General features: G+C 38.7%; 1 protein-coding gene across 3 annotated transcripts in view; it reads left to right on the top strand.

Moving 5' to 3' along the window:
* The window catches only part of Fer (FER tyrosine kinase), a 320,970-nt gene that overhangs the window by 64,171 nt on the left and 235,574 nt on the right, over window positions 1-21,225 (top strand). For all 3 annotated transcript variants that reach the window (XM_038339140.2, XM_038339139.2, XM_038339141.1), the window contains 4 exons: window positions 2,360-2,543; window positions 4,053-4,190; window positions 4,790-4,909; window positions 20,862-20,984. In XM_038339140.2, coding sequence (XP_038195068.1) covers window positions 2,360-2,543; window positions 4,053-4,190; window positions 4,790-4,909; window positions 20,862-20,984 — 565 coding nt within the window. The remainder of the gene's footprint in view (window positions 1-2,359; window positions 2,544-4,052; window positions 4,191-4,789; window positions 4,910-20,861; window positions 20,985-21,225) is intronic.

Raw genomic sequence — 21,225 nt, 5'->3', positions numbered from 1 at the left:
CTTTGTAAAATAATTCTGTTCATCTTTTTAGGAGAGGTCTGCAGTGGTTCTGGTATTTGGGCATTTCAGATTTGTGGGTCATAGAGGCATACTAGTCTAAAGGAAGGGTGGTTTCCCTTGTATTTTTATATTTTAGTAGATATTTAGATATTTAATATATTCTTTGACTAATTGATACATGTATATGAAGTGTCTTGATTACATTCACTCTCCAACACGTTCAACTCTCTCTCGGCCCACCAATACATTTCTATCCTGTCTTTTCTGTTTTTCTTTTTCTTTGAGACCACAACCCATTGAGTATAGTGTGATGCCCACATACACTAAGGCCCTTATACACATAGGTGTGGGATTAACCACTGGGGCTTGGGCCAAGTCTTAGTGGTAACATGCTCAAGAGGAAGCAACTCCTTCCCACAGCAGCCTTCAGCTGCTAAAGGGTCCTCACTGTGGGCGGGGGCCTCAGGACTGCCTCCCCAGATTGGATTTTTAACTTGTCTGGATCTTGTGCAGGAAGCCATAGCTGCTGTGGCTTCCTGTGTGGACAGCCATGTTGTGTCTCGAAGGCAGCGTTTCACAGTGCTTCTGCCCATCCTTTGGCCCTTAAGTTCTTTCATCTTATGTTCCTGTCCTCATATTTAGGGGGGTGTGAGAGACACAAGGGATTGCACTTCTCACTTTGCGTTCTCTCTTCCTGAGAATAGCGGTAGGGGCGGTGTCCAAGTCTCTGCAAAAACCTCACCCTTTCTTTGCTTTTTTCATTGGGACTGGAGAGATTCTCAAACAGGTGATAACAGCGGGTAATTACTGAGAACCTAAACAGATTGGCAGCAAAGGAAAGCTTCTCAGTGAAAATTCTTGCTATGGGGCTGCAGAGAGGTCAGTGGTTAATAGAAGAGCACTTGCTGCTCTTCTGGAGGACCAGAGCTCTGCTCCCAGCACCCATTCAGGATCTGAAGTCCTTCTCTCTGGCTTCCATGAGCACCCCCCCCCCCCAGACATGGCCGTAACACAGACACACAGATAAACACACACACACACACACACACACACACACACACACACACAACTTAAAAAACAATGTAAGGTCTCTTTCTAGGGTAGGATTTTATTTTAAGAACTTCCTTTGAAGAAGGGAAGAAATTAATAAATATTTAAAAAAATCTTTAATTTAAATTGATGTCATATTTACTCAATTTGTACCAAAGATCTGTGACTTGCTTAAAATTGTATTGATGGAAATGGATATATTCATTTACTTATGTTGGCAATATATAAATATTTTAAATGATTTCTATAATAAAGAACCACAAAAAATTTGTGATTCATGACATTTATCAGTATTTTCCATTTATCTCCCATAAGTCTCTGCTTAATTGCCAAGTTTGAGTTGTCCTACCTCTGAAGAGGTTGTCTTCATTTTCCTGAACTTGATTTTCTCTCTTTGCCTATCTCTTCCACATTGCTTATTCTTTCCAAGTCGTCTTCATATTCCAGCTTACCATGCTCTTCATGAAGGACTCCTCCAAACCTGGAGCCCTAACCTCCAACACAGAAGTGTCCAGTTGATAATATTCACCACGAGGGAGGCTGTATTGTTTGTTACCTTTGTGACACTTCTCTATCCATGTGCACCTCTTGTTTGTTTTCTCTATAAGCTTCCTCAGAGCATTCTTGTCTAAAGATTATTAGACACAGCTTTCAGTTTTAACATCTGCATGTTTTCCAGTGTACATATTCTCATGTGACCTGATGTGCTGTGAGTGTACATGTTCTCATGTGAGCAGCTGTCCCCACGTGCTGTGAGCGTACATGTTCTTATGTGACCTGATGTGCTGTGAGTGTACATGTTCTCATGTGACCTGATGTGCTGTGAGTGTACATGTTCTCATGTGACCTGATGTGCTGTGAGCGTACATGTTCTCATGTGAGCAGCTGTCCCCATGTGCTGTGAGCGTACATGTTCTCGTGTGAGCAGCTGTCCCCACATGCTGTAAGCATACATGTTCTCATGTGAGCAGCTGTCCCCACGTGCTGTGAGCATACATGTTCTCATGTGAGCAGCTGTCCCCACGTGCTGTGAGCATACATGTTCTCATGTGAGCAGCTGTCCTCACGTGCTGTAAGTGCCTTTGAAAAGGAGGGTCGGATCTCTGTATTGGTGTTACTTTGACTGAGCATGGGCTGCACAGGAACTCTGTGCCGAGTACTGACAAGCAGTCCTTGGCAGAGCAGCTCTCTGCACACAGTACATAGTCAGCACAGTTGGTTTTTATTAAATGTGGGAAGTAACAGCAGTCTGGATTGCACACAGTGAAGATAATGCCTATCTCTTTGCTATTGTCAATGTTTTCCTCAGGGAAGGAGACAGAAAAGGCCAAGGAGCGCTATGACAAAGCCACGATGAAGCTCCACATGCTGCACAATCAGTATGTGCTGGCCCTGAAGGGCGCCCAGCTCCATCAGAGTCAGTACTATGACACCACACTTCCTCTGCTGCTGGACTCCGTGCAGAAGATGCAAGAAGAAATGATAAAGGCACTGTAAGATACATTTCCTGTTTATCATGAGTCCCTTCCAAATAAGAGTCAGCGTTTCTCCCATGGTTCAACACTATGCAGCCCCTAGACACCGTAGACCCGTGTAACTTTGTTTTGAGTTTTGCTTGTGTTCCTTTGCTTATACTCATGAGCTGGCATGCCTGAAGGATAGACCTCGGTATATTTTATCTGTCATTACTTTGCTGTTCCAGTTAGCTGTGTGTTTAAATGAAAAATAGTGTGTGCAGTGAATACCTGCTTGGGGATGTATATGTGGGCCAAGTTTGCTCCCTTGTAAGGACTTACTAGGGCACTGCAGTTAGTAAGTCATGTGCACAGATATACTGTCCTGTACATAGGACCAGAAGATGATGACACATATGTAATGGACGTTTCTTCCTTTATTTTCTGGTTGAGCATTTTGCAGACCTTTAGCTTCAGTTTTCTTTCACTGAAAATGTATGTGGGAATTTTTTTATGATTCAATTTAAATGTTTTTGTCCCTAACACTATTTTTCTATTAAAATGAAGCAATTAGTTGGGTGTTGTCATACAGACCCTTAGTCCCAGCTGTCAGAGACATTAGTGGGCACAGATCTCTGTGAGTTTTAAAGCCAGCCTGGTCTACATAGTGAGTTCCTGTCTATTCAGGGACACGGACACACACACACACACACACACACACACAAGTGCGCACGCACGTGTGTGTGTGTGTGTGTGTGTGTATATATATATATATATATATACACACACACACACATACACATACCCTGTCTTAGAAAACAACTAACCAACCAAAGAAACAAAATAAACTTAATTGAGGTAATGTACAGGGGAAGCTTATAAGTAATGATTTTGATTCATAAGTAATTATTTTAGAAAACGGACAAATCCCGTGTTTTGTTTATTTGGGTATATGTAGAAAAGGCTTATTTGCCATACTTGCTTTGAAACCAATAATAACCAGTATTTATAAAGCTCAACCCTTAAAAGTAGGGATCTGGGCTGTGTGACAGAATTCTTTTCCTTTCTCTTTAATTAGAACAAGCTAATAACCTTAATGAAACTTTTGGTGGAGATTGGAGGTCAGGAGAAGAGACAGAAGCCACCAAAGTTGAACTAAGATATATCTATTTGCTTATCTATCTCACTTATATATATCCACCCATCCTCATGTCTAAGAGGGGAATGAGGCATTTGAGTAGTGTCTTACAGAGAATCCAGTGTTTCTATAAGAATATTGAAGAATAGAAAGTTATTAGTACTGGTTGTCCCTGCCTTTTGGACATATCAAAAAATACTGGAATTGGTAATGGTGTGTTTACACTGTGGCACAGTTACATAGCCCCTTCATGTTCCATGTGTATGAAATAAGGCGGTGCACAAAACCACCACTTGGAAGACAACGATATTGTGTTTCCTATATTTATCGTTCTTATGCTTAGTGTTCTTTCTGGGTCTGTGTTTCTCTTGACAAAACATTAAAGTGTATAATTTTATTTTTGCTTTCAGAAAAGGAATATTTGATGAATATAGCCAGATAACCAGTCTTGTTACAGAGGAAATAGTGAATGTTCATAAAGAGATTCAGATGTCCGTCGAACAGATAGACCCTAGCACAGAATATAATAATTTTATAGATGTTCACAGGTATGGTATTTTCATTCTTTTAAGCTGTTTGTGAAGAAAACGTTTTTCATAATTGATTATTTAACAAACTTAAGAAATAATATTATTAGAGCAGAGTTTATTTTATATGAATTTACTTTTATTTTTAAAAGACTTAAAGTTTTATTTTTTTACTTTTATTTTTAAAGTCTTAAAGTTGGTAACTAATTTATAAAATTATATTTAAGGCTTTGAATTGACATGCCATTATTTAAATCCATATTTAACTTATAAAATTGTATTTTATTGACATTTACATAATAACACTATGAGCCTATATGTATATTAATTTTTCTGAGGCATCAGTTACTTTTCCTTGCATGCAACTTGTTTTATACTTTAAGAAAACTGTTACGGGGATAAACTGACGTAATGTGTATGTATATTCTACAAATGAAGAAACCAAGACTCGGGTTACATGACTAGATCATTAATGCCTAGGGTTTTCTCTAAGTTATGCTATTTGGTTACTTTGTTAGCATAATTTAGAATAATATTAAATATTTTGCCTTTGGTATGCACTGAGGTGGATTGTGATTGTATATTAATATTGATTAGACTTGTCTGGCGTACTTTCCTAGAACAACAGCTGCTAAAGAACAAGAAATCGAATTTGATACTTCCTTATTAGAAGAGAATGAAGGCCTCCAGGCTAATGAGATCATGTGGAACAACTTAACTGCAGACAGTTTGCAAGTGATGTGAGTACTTAGACAATCTAACCGTGTAAGGTGGGTGTTACCACTGCCTTAGAGCGACTGTATTCAGCAGCTTTGGTCCCCAGTGTTCGGGGATTAAAGCTTGAGCGTACTCCCTCATTGCTCTGGGCCTCACTGTCTTGAGTCTCTCACTGAACTGGAAGCTTGCTCGTTAGTTTCTGCTTGCTGGGCATCAGCATTGGACTTCCCTTGTCTGTGCCTCTCAGTGCTGTGAATATAGGGTGTACCATCATGTGGGCTTCCTTGTGGGGGCACTTGGCATGGAACCCAGGTCTTTATGTATACCACACAGCACTGAGCCAGCTAAACCCCAGATGATATATTTTGGGAAACATTAATTTTCCTCATTGTTATCACTAATTTTAGTAGTTTTAAAAATCTGAATTTTATTGTGATGTTGCATTAATATTCCACTGGTTGCCAATATACTAGAATGATGCTTTATTCTTTTAAAATTTTATAAATACTTTTATTTTATTCTCAGTATTTAGTGTCAGAGCCATCTTGGCAATGTGGGCACTAAATGTGAGAGGGTAGGAATCATTGATATCACAACATTTAGACTAAAACTTTACTCTTTATTGAATTCTTTTTTTTCTTGAAGCAAGGGTATATTCAATTATAAATTATTAAATAAGAACCTTTGCCATCTTGTTTTTGTGTAAATTTGTGAGAGTTTTGGGAAATCCTATTTTTTTAGTAGTCTTAAAATATTTAAGGTAATTTAAAGTACTTTGTGAGTTGTGAAAACATGATTAAGACCCTATATTCTTAAATATTTAAGCTATCTCATGACTGCGTTCGGAGATTAGAAAGAAACATTTATTGCCAAGCATTATGTATGTTTATCCTTGTGTTGGAATTAAAAGTAGTAGATATTCATTTCTTGGCATGGTATATTATTTAACTTGTTAAAATTTCCCTCTAATGAGTCAGACAAAAGTCCTCATGGATATAATTAATGTATTATTCAGAAATACTGTACAGTGGTGCAGATAATATATTGGGGAGGATTATAGGATTAGTCCTTAGGAAGGGAGCTGGAATATTTAAAGCTGTCCAAATAGAATTGAAGGAACTAACACATTCTGTTCCACCAGACACATGTTCACAATGAAGCCTTGATAATCATAGAAGACTGATTACTGTTGAAGGAGATGAATGTGTTGGTGTCTTCTGCATCAGATGATGAGGGAGTTGAGGGCATGGTGTCCCTGCATCAGATGATGAGGGAGTTGAGGGCATGGTGTCCCTGCATCAGAATGATGAGGGAGTTGAGGGCATGGTGTCCCCTACATTAGAGAGGTTTTCCTAACAGTGGGTTGGAGCTGTTCCACAGGTTTTTTGTGACCTCTACCTGTACCTCTAACTTGAATTGCCCATGGATGTTTCAGTATAAGTCATCTGTAAGTAGTAGTTCTTATCTGGACTGTATTTGTCCTCCGTGGGACATTTGACAGCTGGGAACATTAGGTAGGGATGCTGCTGAGCATTCTGTCATGTAAAGGGCAGCCTCTTAGGAAAAAGAATTTCTGGCAACAGTTTCAGTAGTGTTGAGGTTGAGAACTCTTCTGTGAATGATAGTGAGCACAGGATTCTCTTACAGCACAGGATGATTGGTAGAACATATGGGTTGGTATGACATCCCATTCATTCCTTAGTTCATGTGCCGCATGTTAAAGAAATAGTATCCATTGCTCCCGAGTTTTTGTTATAGCTACCTTGCTCTCCAGTAACTATTCATCAATGTGTTTTATGGTATATTTAAAGTTACAAGATTAATACTCCCAAGAAGTTAGTACTATAATTGATCATTTATTTTAATGAACAGTAAATAGAATGAAAATATAGATACTGGAAAATAATGTGGTAATATTAAAAATAGCTACCTGTTAAGAGCTTGTGAGCAGAGATTTTGTGGCCAAATGATTTGTTTTATTGGCTTTCAGAGTACAGTGGGAATAGAATTAGTTATTTCAACACATCACTATTTATTAATCCAATGATGAAACCCTGACCCCCCCACACCCAATAAATTAAAGATAATAAATCTGTGATAATGTAGTAGATTCAGTTTCTTATTTCTTTAGTAGGTAAAACTTTATCCACATTTCACTGAACAGGATCTATTCAAGGTATGAGTAGAAGATAGACATGTGTATGTGTGTTTGTGTATTTATGTATGTGTATTTTGTAGTGCTAAGGTTCAAATCAAGGGCTTCTGTGTGTTAGGCAAGACGTCTACTATTCTAGTTTACTTTCTGACTAAAAGCTGCTTTGAGGCAGGGAGGGCTTGTTTAGCTTACAAGTTCAGGTTGTGATCCGTCATTGAGGGAAGTCAAGACAGGAACTTGAAGGCAGTCCTGCTTACCATTCTACATAGTATTACCTCTGACCATGGAGGTAAGAAGCACTTGTCTGTGGGGAATTAAAGATTAGAAGTTATTTCCAAACAATGTTGTAGTGGCTGGTTTTATGTGTCAACCTGACACAAGCTAGAGTCATCAGAGAGGAAGGAGCCTCAGTTGAGGAAATGGCTCCATGAGATCCAGGTGTAAGACATTTTCTCAGTTAGTGATCTATGGGAGAGGACCCAGCCCACTGTGGGTGGTGCCATTCCTGGGCTTGATCCTGGCTTTTATTAGAAAGCAGGCTAAGCAAGCCATGTGAAAGCAGGCCAAGTATACCACACCCCTCCATGGCCTTTGCATCAGCTCCTGCCTTTGGGATCCTGCCCTGTTTGAGTTCCTGTCTTGAATTCCTTCAGTGATGAACAGCAATGTGGAAGTGTGACCCAAATGAACCCTTTCCTCCCCAACTTGCTTTTTGGTCATGGTGTTTCATCATGGCAATAGAAACCCTAACTAAGACAAATGTGAACATCCGATACAAACCATCCAAAAAGTAATTGTGATTAATACCAGCGCTAAGGTTAAGACTTTTATTTCTTTTGGTGGTATTTTTCAATCTTTAGCAAAGTCTCTTTAGTATGCTAATACCTATCAATATGACATATTAAAATTCTACAAGATTGTGTAAAGTGCTGAATCTTTTGATCTAAAGTAAGGCCTAATCCCTAGGCTTTGTGTTTTTCAGTAAATTTTAAAGCGAATTTAGGATCAGAACATATTTAGCTTTTCTAATAGAATATAAACATAGTCTCCTCACTGAGTAATAGTATTATGTAGAGAAGTAATTCTTTTGGATCTTGTGGAACCCAAGTTAGCAATGTATTTATAGAACTTGAGAATCACACCCGTTTTGTTTTTGTAGAGCCTATGAACTAAGAGTAGGATTAATAGTTTAAAATGTTGAAAATATCAAAAGCATTATTTTTGTGGTACACAAAACTGTGTGAAACTTGAGCATCAGAGTACACAAGTAAAGTTTTATTGGTGCACAACCATATTTGTTTATCTGCCATCTGCAGCAGAATCAGGTAGTTGCATTGTGACAGCAAGTCTGTGTGGCCCACAGTACGAGTCACAGTGACACAGTTAGTGGCTGTGCACCATTTTGAGTGCCACACATCTTATTGTACTGCATACAGAATTTCATTTATTTTTGTTACCAAATAAGAAGAGCAAATGGTTTTCAGGTAACTGACCTTTCGGTACTGTGGACTATTTTGTTAATTACTGATCTCTAATTAGATATAGCTAAAATTTTGTCAGGCTATATTCAAGGAATATTTTTGAAATTGGTGACTTGAAAGCTTTGGGAAAATGTCAAAGAATTAGAAGGCAGGTGTTAGGATAGCTTGAGGAAAACACACTGTTTAAAAGAAATAGTTGGATTTGTTGGCTTGGAAGTAGAGGAGGTTGAGCTGTGTTTGAAACATTCAACAGAAACGTCTGACTGCTTGGTTATTTAGGAACCATTTTTTGTTCATGTTGATAAAGGCTCAAAGATTTCAAGGATGACACCAATGAACATGACAGAGTAGACAGAGGAAAACCCACAAGGCCTCAACTCTACCAAAGATCTATAGGCAACTGAGGAAAAGCCCGGAACAGGAGGGGTAGTCCCCTCAGGGAAGGGCACACCCATTGGATATCCAGTGCTAAGTGGGTAGCTCTGAAAACACACATACAAATAACATAATATACTGAGCAGGGTATATTTAGGAATATAACACACACACACACACACACACACACATTAAGCAAGCTCATGTTAATCAAGTACTCTGCTATCTAGCTATCTCCTAATCTAACTGGACAATGTTTAAAGATTGACTAGTATAAAAAGATAAACACTTCTAAAATGCCTGTTGTGGATAACAAGATTTTAGAACTTACATACAATTTTTTATTACATTAAATTTCCAATACTATTATTTTAATTATGACTTTAGATTATTTTTTCAAAAACTGAAAAGGGTTGAATTGGCTTAAGTATCATGTTTCTGATATCTCTTTAAAATGTAGTTGTAGCACAATAAGATTTTATGAAGGTTTTTTAATATCATGACACAAATATTTTTTTATTTTATTTTTAAGACTATAATTACATTTCTCCCTTCCTTTTCATGAGCAAGCCTCTGGTTTCAAACCCCTCCATAGCTGGAAAAAAATGCAATTAATACATACAGATGTTGAAATTTATAAAACCTTACAAGAGGATATACATGAAAATCAGATAGGAACTCATCTGTGGTGCCTAGCTCCAAAAACCCAGATGTGAGTGTATAACATGCAGTAACCACAGAAACCAGTTACGTATAAGCCCTTGGTTGGGGGATGGGGAGGGATAACAGGATACAAGTGATAGAGAAGAAAGAAGCAGAATAATAAGGAGAGGACTCCAGCTGGGAAGGAGTGAGGGCAGTCAGTTCAGAAAGACAAGGAGGGATGAGGGACAAATAACACCAAGAATGAGGTTTGATAAAAGCCTCAAAGAATCGAAGTTTATATTTACCTAAAATTATACACAATATATAAAATGTATGCACACACATGCATGCACATTAATCTTAAAAGAAGTTAACACGGTTGACAGTGATCTGCGCAAGAGCCACAGATTAACAAAAACCCCACTCCCTATCTTCTTCAGGAAGTTAAACCTTGCCTACTTCTCCTCTCATAGGGCAGTTAGAAAATGACGGATGGAGCTTGCATTTCCATGTAACCAGGACCTGACAAACCCCTCTACCTGTCAGAAAAAACAAAACAAAACAAAACATCTCCTTTCTCATGGTTGGTCAGTGTAGTCCAAGTGACTTCTAAACCAATATAGATTATCAGTGTAATCTTGGTTGCTTCTTAAGGCTACTGCTGCTAAAGGCAGTGTATATTGAGGACACAGCGCTCAGGTAATTACTGCTGCATCTGACCTGGAAGTCTCTTTCCTGCAGTCTAGCTTCCATGGTTCCAGAAACACTACTTAAACTACCTTGAACAGGAAGAAACTAGTCTCATCCAGATGCAGCATCTATGTTCCAGGACAAATACCTGCGTGACAAGAAATGCATAAAGGTGCAAAAGGGAGCAGTCATACTTGAGTGGTAGTCAAAGCTATCCAGCGGGATTAAGTCCCACTCAGTAAGAGAAAAATCATGCCTAGTGCTAGAAAATTAACTCACTTCCCAGAGATAGTGGGGTCCTGGACCTGAGACAAGAATCTACTGTTGTCACTTTGCCAGACCAGCATGATTTCTTACTATATCCCAAATCTTATCCTTAGAACCACAGATGAGAGTAGCTATCATCTTTCATCAAAGCCTGCCTTTACAGCAAATGGGGGTCATTCCAGAAAACCACAGCTGGACATACAGAATTCAACAGATGGTGGTGAGCACAGCGCCAACAGAGACATCCACATCACAGCTACAGCATCCGTGGCAAAGGGAACATGGAAAGAAAGGGTGGAAAGCATCTTAGAGCAGGAACACCAGAATGTTTGCGCTGAAACAGTTTGTCCAAGAGTGGCTGTATTGGAGAAAGTCCCCACCTTTTGACATTGCGATTATTGGATTTGTTAATTTGTATATTTAATTCCACTAGTATGATTTTTTTCTAAGATGAAATTTGGTATGGCAAAGTTTGTGCATATGTTCAGTATTGTTATATTTTCCTGATTAATTGATCCCTTGATTAGAATGAAGTGCCACCCTCCTTTTTTCAAGACAGATTTATGTCTTTTTTTCTTTTTTTCTTGTTTTTATTGAACTATATATTTTTCTCCACACCCCTCCCTCCATTTCTCATCCCCTTCTACCCTCTCCCATGGTCCCCATGCTCCCAATTTACTCAGGAGATCGTGTCTTTTTCTACTTTCAACTTCCCATTTAGATTAATTAGACCCATGTGTGTCTTAGGATCCTCATTATTGTCTAGGTTCTCTGGGATTGTGATTTTTAGGCTGGTTTTTCTTTGCTTTCTGTCTAAAAGCCACATATGAGTGAGTACATATGAAATTTGTCCTTCTTGGTCTGGGTTACTTCACTTAATATGGTGTTTTATAGATCCACCCATTTGCCTGCAATTTTCAAGATGTCATTATTTTTTTCTGCTGTGTAGTACTTCATTGTGTAAATGTACCACATTTCCCTTATCCATTCTTCAGTCAAGGGGCATTTAGGTTGTTTCCAGGTTCTGGCTATGACAAACAATGCTGCTATGGACATAGTTGAGCACACGGTCAACAAGATAAAATGGCAGCCTACAGAATGGGAAAAGATTTTCATCAACCCCACATCAGACAGAGGGCTGATCTCCAGAATATACAAAGAACTCAAGAAATTGGTCATCAAATGAACAAATAATCCAGTTAAAAAATGGGGTACAGACATAAACAGAATTCTCAACAGAGGAATCTAAAATGGCTGAAAGACACTTAAGGAAATGCTCAGCATCCTTAGCCATTAGAATATATAAATCAAAACAACTCTGAGATTCCATCTTACACCTATAAGTATGGTCAAGATCAAAAACACTGATGATAATTTATGCTGTAGAGGATGTGGGGTAAAGGGAACATTGCTGGTGGGAGTGCAAACTGGCACAGCTCCTTTGGATATCAGTATGGCGATTTCTCAGAAAATTAGGAAACAACCTTCCTCAAGACCCAGCAATACCACTTTTGGGCATATACCCAAAGGATACTCAGTGTGGTTGACTTTATGTTGAGGTCTTTGATCCATCTGGACTTGAGTTTTGTGCATGGTGCTAGATATGAATCTATTTTCATTGTGCTACATGTTGATATCCAGTTATGCCAGCACCATTTGTTGAAGATGCTTTCTTTTTTCCATTTTATATTTTTTGCTTCTTTGTCAAAAATCAGGTGTTTGTAGGTGTGTGGATTGATATCTGGGTCTTCTATTCGATTCCATTGGTCCTCCTGTATGTTTTATGCTAATACCAGACTGTTTTCAGTACTTTAACTCTGTAGTAGAGTGTGAAGTCAGGGATTGTGATGCCTTCAGAAGTTCTTTTATTGTTCAGGACTGTTTTGGCTACCCTGGGTTTTTTGCTTTTCCATATGAAGTTGAGTACTGTTCTTTCTAGGTCTGTGAAGAATTTTGCTGGGCATTGCATTGAATCTGTAGATTGCTTTTGGTAAGATTGCCATTCTTATTATGTTAATTCTACCTACCCAAGAGCATGGGAGATCTTTCCACTTTCTGGTGTCTTCAACTTCTTTCTTCAAAGATTTGAAGTTCTTGTCATACAGGTCTTCCACTTGTTTGGTTACTGTTACTCTGAGATATTTTATGCTATTTGCGGCTATTGTGAAGTGTGGTGATGTTTCTCTGATTTCTTTCTCAGCCTATTTATCATCTGTGTAAAAGGGGGCTAAAGATTTTTTTCGAGTTAATCTTGTATTTTGCTACATTACTGAAGGTGTTTATGAGTTGTAGAAGTTCTTTGGTAGAATTTTTGGGTTTGCTTATGTAAACTATCATATTATCAGCAAATAGTGAGAGTTTGATTTCTTCTTGTCTGATTTGTATCCCCTTGATATCCTTTTGTTGTCTTATTGTTCTAGCTAGAATCCCAAGAACTACATTGAATAGATATGGAGAGAGTGAACAACCTTCTCTCTTGTTTCTTATTTCAGTGGGATCGCTTTGAGTTTCTCTCCATTTAGTTTGATGTTGGCTGTTGGCTTGTTGTATATTGCCTTTATTATGTTTAGGTATTTTCCTTTTATCCTTGCTCTCTCCAAGACTTTTATCATGAAGGGATGTTGTATTTTGTCTAAGGCTTTTTCAGCATCTAATGGCATGATCGTGTGTGTGTTTTCAGTTTGTTTATATGGTGGATTATGTTGACAGATTTTTGTATGTTGAACCATCCTTGCATTTCAAGGATGAAGCCGACTGGATCATGGTGGATGATTTTTCTGATGTGTGCTTAGATTCGATTTGCCAGTATTTTATTGAGTATTTTTGCATCAGTGTTCATGAGTGAGATTGGTCTGTAATTCCCTTTCTTAGTAATGTCTTTGTGTGGTTTGGGTATTGGGTAATTGTAGCCTCATAAAAAAGAGTTTGGCGATGTTCCTTCTGTTTCTTGTATGGAACATTTTGAGGAGTATTGGTATTCTTCTTTGAAAATCTTGTAGAATTCTGAGCTGAAATCACCTGGTCCTGGACTTTTTTTGGTTGGGAGACTTTTGATGACTGTTACTATTTCTTTATTACTTATAGGTCTATTTAATTTGTTTATCTGGTCTTGATTTAATTTTGGTAAGTGATATTTATCCACAAATTATCCATTTACTTTAAATTTTCCAATTTTGTGGAGTATAGGTTTTGAAATATGACCTAATGATTTTCTGAATTTCCTCTGTGTCTGTTGTTATGTACCCCTCTTCATTTCTGATTTTGTTAATTTGAATATTCTCTCTCTGTCTTTTGGTTAGTTTGTATAAAGTTTTGTTTATTGGGTTGATTTTCTTGAAGAACCAAATCTTTGTCTCATTAATTCTTTGTATTGTTTTCTTTGTTTCTATTTTGTTAATTTCATCTCTCAATTTGATTATTGCCTGCTGTTTAGTCCTCCTGGGTGAGTTTGCTTCTTTTTGTAGTAGAGTTTTCAGGTGTTCTGTTAACTCACTAGTGTGGGAGTTTTCCAGCTTCTTTATGTAGACATTTAGTGCTTGACCTTCCCTCTTAATACTGCTTTCATTGTGTCCCATAAATTTGGGTATGTTGTGTGGTCATTTTCATTGAATTTTAGAAAGTCTTTAATTTCTTCCTTGACCCATTAATGATTCAGGTGAGCATTGTTTAATTTCCATGTGTTTGTGGGCTTTCTGGAATTAGTGTTGCTGTTGAATTCTAATTTTAAGCCATGGTGATCTGTTAAGATATATGGAGTTATTCCAGTTTTTTGTTTTTGTTTTTTGTATCTGTTAAGGTTTGCTTGACTTTGTTTTCTAGAGTCTCCTGATTGTGCTTCTCTCTTCAGTTAAGAACACTGCTCTCAGTAATCCAGTCTTTCTTTGTTCTTAAATGAATTGTTTTTAGGTTGTTGGGGTCATGAGAAGTTTTTTCTTTCCTTGAACTATGGTAGGTAGTTTTTCTGGGTACAGTGGTTGATGTTAGCTGCTGTGGTCTTTTAGGACTGGAATGTACTGCTCCATGCATTTCTGCCTCTCAGAGTTTCCCCTGAGAATTCATGTGTTATTCTGATGGGTTTTTTTCCTTTACATGCGACTTGTGTTATTTTTCTTGCAACTTTGAAGAGTTTTTTTCTTTATTTTGTTTATTCAGTGTTTCTGACATGCTGTGGGGGTGTTTCCTTTCTGGTCTTGTCTAGTTGGCATTCTATGTGCTTGTGTCTGTCAGTATGTCTTTTCTTTGTTTTGGGAAATTTTCTTTGATCATGTTAAAGCCATTGTCTTGGGATTCTTTTCCCTCTTCTGACTATTGCTCCTTTGATGGTGTCTCACATTTCCTTTATGATCCTATCCTGTGTTTTAAATATTTTTCATTTTCTTTGTTTATTTCTTTTTAGAACCTTTACTTTGTCTTTGAGTCCTGATATTTTAACTTCTGCCTGATTCATTATACTTAAAAAGGCTTTCCCTTGAGTTTTCTAACTGAGATATTGAGTTTTTCAGTCTAAATTTATTTTGGCTTTCATTTTCTTCAATGTTCCAATCTCTTCATTGAATTCAGTTTTCAAATCCCGATTTATCCTCCTTATTCATTCAGATGTGTATTTGTATTTTCTTGGAAATCACTTAGGTGTTTATTGTTATCCTCTTACAGTTCAGTCAAGTGTTTGTTTATATCAGTTTTCAACTTCTTCAAGTTTTTGATAAGGTTTATGGTTTTTCTTTTAAATACTGTGTCCTGGGGTTCATATAGGTAGTTCTCAATAGAGCACACGTCTATAGGACTAGTGGGTTTGATGGGAGACATGCTGTTCTAGCCATTCATGTTGTTTTTGTTTCTGTGATGTGACCTGCTCATGTGGACTTTGCTTGGGGCTGATGTGATCATCTGGCCTTCCTTATATGGGCAGTGCACATGTTCTGTCTAAGCCAGGGCAAGTAAAGCTGGTCAGCCATCTGCTTAGTTGGGCCAGACAAAGGTGGCTTCCAGAGGGTGGTTCTGAGTCTCAGCTAGGCAAAGGGGGTTCACAAATGAAGAGGGTTTGTGGACCCAGATCTGAACCTAGGCTTGTGGGTGTGCAGGTGGTGGAGGTTGGAGGACTGTCAGGGAAGGGCAGAGCTACTTACACAGGAAAGGTGGTTTGCATACAGAGCTATGGACCGTTATTGATGTCAGACAGTGTTTTAATATTCCTGAGTTGTAATTTATCTGACTAAGCTTTTTTCTTTTTGTATTTTAAGGTTTTATTGAAAATAAATATTGCTTAGATTACATACAACATGTGAAAAATCAACTTAAATTGAGAAAATATTTACTTTGGATCCAGGTTTCATTGCACAATACTAACTCAGCTTTTTATCGATAGACATTTAGGTTGTTTTTAGTTGTTTGGATTCAGGTTTTGTGGGGCCTGAAGCTTATAAAATCAGAAAAATATCATTATCGTTTATGAATAGGACCTCAGTATACATGTTTGTATTGTTGCCTTTATGTACTTCTGTGTTTTTATACATAATTATTATACATAATAATTTCTGTTAGGTAGAATTCCTTAAGACAGACAGAGGGTAGTTAAGAGGAGGGATTCAGTATTTATGCTGCTTGGGCACTAATACCAGCCTTTGTATCTATCAATGATATGACTGTTGCCCAAATCCTCACATTTTATATGCCTTAGTTTCCCAGGTATAAATGAAGGTAATAATACTTTATTGTGAGGATCATATGAATTTAAGTGCATATTAAAAACAGTCAAATGCTAATTATGTCTCCCTGTGATTTTTTTCAGATAGTCATTCATAGTATTTAACTGGTTTATTTTATAATACTGCATTGTTTAAAAACAAAGAGTAAACCCTTTAAATTGTTCCTGTTGTGTTTGCACATAAAGCCTGTATAATGGCTTTATGACGAAGGAGCTCTTCCATTTGCTATCTTATTGCTGTGTAAACTGTAATTGCTAAAATGTATTTCTCATTCTCTCTTTCACTTAATTCATTTACTCTGGACTTTTTTTTTTTAAAGAGGACTAGTGGAAAGGAAAGGCTTTCTTCAAATAATTTAAGAATTTCATTCTTTTTAGTCATTGTCTCTTCTTGCTTTGAAATCTGTGTAGTAAAAGTTTAGTTTCCTGAGGTCATTTATTTCTTGTTACTTCCCTAGTGTTTCAGAGTTGCTGAGGCAAGAACTGTCTTCAATAAAGAGCTGTTTAAATGAGTGACTGAGAAGAGAGAGAAAATAGAGAAACAGAAGAGATAGGAAAGGGATGTAGAGGAGAGAAGCCAGCAGCATGAGGGGGCGGGGCTGGCAGAGCTCTCCGTCTGCTTCAGTTCCTTCTCCTTCCCGCTGGTCGCTTTTCCCCTCCGTGGCCTTTTCCTGCTGGCCATTCTGTTCATTTACTTCTTTGTTTTCTTTTTCATTATCTGAATATAGTGATACATTTTCAGGCCTAAGTAGTCCTTCACTACTTGATTCAGTCTACAGATGAAGATTTGAACTGAGATTTTTATTGCATTCATTGAGATTTCAATTTTCAGCATTACTGTTTGGTTCTGCTTCAGAATCTCATTATCGAACGAATTGCTCTTTACTATTCTGATGTTGCGTGGCCAGCTTATTTGTTATTTTGAATCAAGATTCTGTCGTTCTGATTAGCTGGGAATGAAGAATTAGCTGCGATTAATTACATACCAGAGCTACTAAAGCAAAATTTTGCTTTGCTGGGATACTTGATGCTGGTCAGCTAGAGCTGAGAAATTAGCAGTGTTTAAGAAGAGACCAGCATCACTGAGGTAAAATCTTCTGGGAAGTGTTCCCTGAGAGCATAGAGAAGCTGTGTTCCAGAGGCAACCAAGGTTGTACCACATGCTGGCAGCAGGACTCGGTAATGTGTAAGAGTCCCCTAGGTGGTACTAGTTTTGGAGGGATGAAGGTGTCATGGAGAACAGCTGAGGCTGGGCACTGTGAGAGACCAGGAGAGGCCATTGGTGAAGGTGCAGCCTCAGTGGCAGTTGAAGGCCCAGGACTGAAGGGGTCATGCAGAAAAGTTGAGGCTTGGTACCATGAGGAGAACCTATGAGAGGTTATTGGTGAAAGTGCAGCCCATTTGCAGCAAGGGACCCCCGCATTTTGGAGATGCCAGCGAATCACCAGTAACAGCAGCAGCAGTGGGGTGGAGCCAGCACGTGCCTTGAAGACCAGCTGTGTGTGCTGCAGAGGGCGGAGCTGGAGAAGTGACGCAGGCCCTTTGCGGGAGTTAGAAGATCGTGAGTGGAGCCCAGATCATTGGATATTGAGTTATTTATATTCTTGGAGCTTGGTTTTGCTTGGTTAAGATAGTGACAGTGCCCTGGTTCTTCTGTCTTAAAGAAGATACTTAATTTTGATTTAAAGGTGTCCACAAATAAAAGATTTGGACTTTTAAAAGAGATTGGATATTTTAAAAAGATTGAAATTTTAAGGACTAAATTTTTTAAGACTGGGGGACTTTTAAAATTATTTATGATTTTAATGTGAGATCTTGGGGATGAGTAAGAAAGGAAAGGATGTGGCTTACTAGTGATGTGTTTGTGTCAAGTTGACAAGGGGTTAGTTGTACTGGCTGGTTTTGTGTGCCAGTTTGACACAAGTTAGATTCATCAGAGGAAGGAACCTCAGCTGAGGAAGTGCCTCCTTGAGACCCAGCCGCAAGGTGTAGTGAGGAGCAACAGGCTTCATTCTCCCCTGGCTTCTGGCCGCCTGGCTAGCGTAGCCCCAAAATAACAACACACAAACTGTATTCATTTAAACACTGCCTGGCCCATTAGTTTCAGCCTCTTATTAGCTAATTCTCACATTTTGTTTTAACCCATATTTAGTAATGTGTGTAGCACCACGAGGGGTGGCTTACCAGGAAGATTCTAGCCTATGTCTATCTTGGGTCGGAGCTTCATTGCATCTGTCTCAGAGAGGAAAGGAATGGCGATTTACTAACTTCCCTTCCCAGCATTTTGTTCTGTCTACTCCACCCACCTAAGGGCTTGGCCAATCAAATGGGCCAAGGCAGTTTCTTTATTAACCAATGAAATCAACCCAAACAGAAGACTCTCCCACATCAGCAAGGCATTTTGTCAATCAGCTATCATTGAGGGAGAGCACAGCCCATGGTGGGTGGAGCCCTCCCTGGGCTGCTGGTTCTGGGTTCTAAAAGAAGGTGGGCTGAGCAAATTATGATAAGCAAGTCAGTAAGCAGCTTCTTTCCATGGCCTCTGGATCAGCTCCTGCTTTGGGTATCCTGCCCTGACTTCCTTCAGTGATGAATAGCAATGTTGAAACATAAACCAAATAAACCCTTTCCTCCCCAGCTTGCTTTTTGGTCATTCATGTTTTTTTTTTTTTTCTGCCCTGTGATAGAAACCCTAAGACATGTGGCATAGATTCTTGAGGTCAAATTTGACCATCTTGCTGGCCCATTCTGTTTATTTCACTTTTTTGGTTTTCTTTTTTATTATCTGAATAGTGACGTTTTTTTCAAGCCTAAGTAGTCTTTCACTATTTGATCAGTCTATAGATCAAGATTTGAGTTTTTTTATTTGATTAATTGAGCCTCTAATTTTCAGTATTACTGTTTGGTTCTTTTTCAGACTCTCATTATTGAATTGCTCTTTCATGTTCTATATTATGTTCCTTAATTTAGTCAACTGTTTATTTGTGTCTTTAAATTCATTGATCATTTTTAAAATCAGTCTTTTGAATTCTTTGTCTAGCATATTATTCATTTAGACATTTTTGGAGTAATTTGCTAGGAAATCAGGGACTTTTGGAGAACAATTGTTGGCTGTTTTTCATGTTTCTCGAGCTCCTGTGTTTCAGTTTATACATCTATAGGGATGTATAAATGTAAAGAATGTCTCTTTTACACTTTTTAATGTTTTTATTAGCATACATTATAATATTGCAGTTTCGCTATGGTATTTCATGTATGTATGATGCTATAAAGAATGGTCTACAGATGGGGCACTCTGGCTAGTTCCCCCCTAGTTAGCAGGGTGTGCTTCAGGGAATGGAAACCGTCCATATGAAACCCTCCGGGGTGTCATTTCTCTAATCCTTTGCCACTCTGCTGTTGCTAAGTGCTGAATGTCTGGGCACAGGACTCTAGGCTCCCTCCAGTTACGGTTTCTTGGAGCTGGATTGTCAGCTGGGGATTGTTGTGTCCTTTACCTGTAATATCTGGAAAGGTTTGCCTGTGATTAGGTCATGGGTAGAGAGTAAAGGACAGTTTCTCTCAACTGGGATGGTGTGTAGCTAGCAACAAAGCCCCCTCCCCAAAGTCTTTGAGTTGCTGGCCTCAATCCCCAGTGGTGTCGAAGAAGGAGAACAGCAAGGCACAGTGACTATATAGGTTCAAAGCAGATATAGAAATACTGTGTGAACCAGTTAAGAACAACAGCTACATTACTGATGAGAATAGAAAAGAAGGGCAAAATAATATAGATTCTGAAATGTTAAAAATTAGTAAAATAAAGCAAGGGAAGAAATGAATGAATGATTTGTGAGAAGATATGTCAAAGAGAGGGAAAACCAATGAAAAATAAATGCAATTATATAAAAAGCAAGAAAAATATTGAACAAAATGAAAGTGTTTGAGAAGTCCTTGTTGTCAAGGTTTGTGGACTGGAGAAGCTTCTGGACTATCTAATGACTGGAAACTAGTGGGCATGTTGTGGGGGTGGCATGGCAGGCCTGCTGTAGGAGTTCTGCTGGGCATTCTGAGGACGTGCTGTTCTAGCAGGGTTGTCTGTGTCCACTCCCTCCATAGGCTTACCGTATTTGTACCACACCCCCATTATCTTGAGATGTGCATGGACTAATCACTCCAGAGACCCCCTAATTTGTGAACCAGAGGGCATGGTAATGTCCAAAATACAGCATAATGCCCGAAGGATTGGGGGAGGAAGTGCTGGCTGGGCTCATGCAGGGGACAGGGAGAGCATGGGAATGTGGTAGCCTTCCTTTCCTTCCTCAGATGTGGCCGAGCTGACACGCGCAGTTGTTGTCGTTCTCTGAGAGCAGGGCACCCTGACTACTGTCCCCTCTGTGGTTCTTACGCTGTTGTTTAACTTTTTCTTAGGGCTAGGACAGACTCGCTCCCCATTCTACAGCTGTGACTCGTGGCATCCCCCACTTTGTCCCCGTCACATGGCAGAGTAGCCCCAGGGTCTCTGACTTGTATTGTCTTAAGTGCTGTGATGCCCTGAGTAGTTTGGTTCCTAAGGATAGACGCCTTCTCCAGATAGCACCTCATGGCCACACTCTGAGAGACAGGTGTATGCAGATGAGCATATTTAGTGTGTTGTTGATAATGGTGACTCCTCCTTTCAGGTTGAAGACTTTAGCAGAAGAGCTCACGCAGACACAGCAGATGCTTTCACACAAGGAGGAGGCTGTCCTGGAGCTGGAGAAGAGGATTGAAGAATCTTCTGAGACCTGTGAAAAGAAGTCTGAGTGAGTACCAGAAATACCGTCTGAAAGAGTACAGGCGAAAGCATGTATTTTTACAAAAATACTTGCTGCATGCTGGTGTGGATATGGCATTTCCAGAAATGGAAGTCTTCATGTTAAAATAGTGGAATTTTGTGTAGTTATAGCATATGACTCTGGAGAACTGTTTTTGTATTTCTGTAAAATGTGATGTTAACAGCTAGTTTCATGTGAACTTGATACAAACTAGAGTCATCTGAAAAGA

The sequence above is a fragment of the Arvicola amphibius genome, chromosome 8 (assembly GCF_903992535.2).
Source record: "Arvicola amphibius chromosome 8, mArvAmp1.2, whole genome shotgun sequence".
In the NCBI taxonomy this organism is placed as follows: Eukaryota; Metazoa; Chordata; class Mammalia; order Rodentia; family Cricetidae; genus Arvicola; species Arvicola amphibius.
The sequence above is the reverse complement of the archived record's forward strand: the minus strand, read 5'-3'. Positions and strand labels throughout refer to the sequence as shown.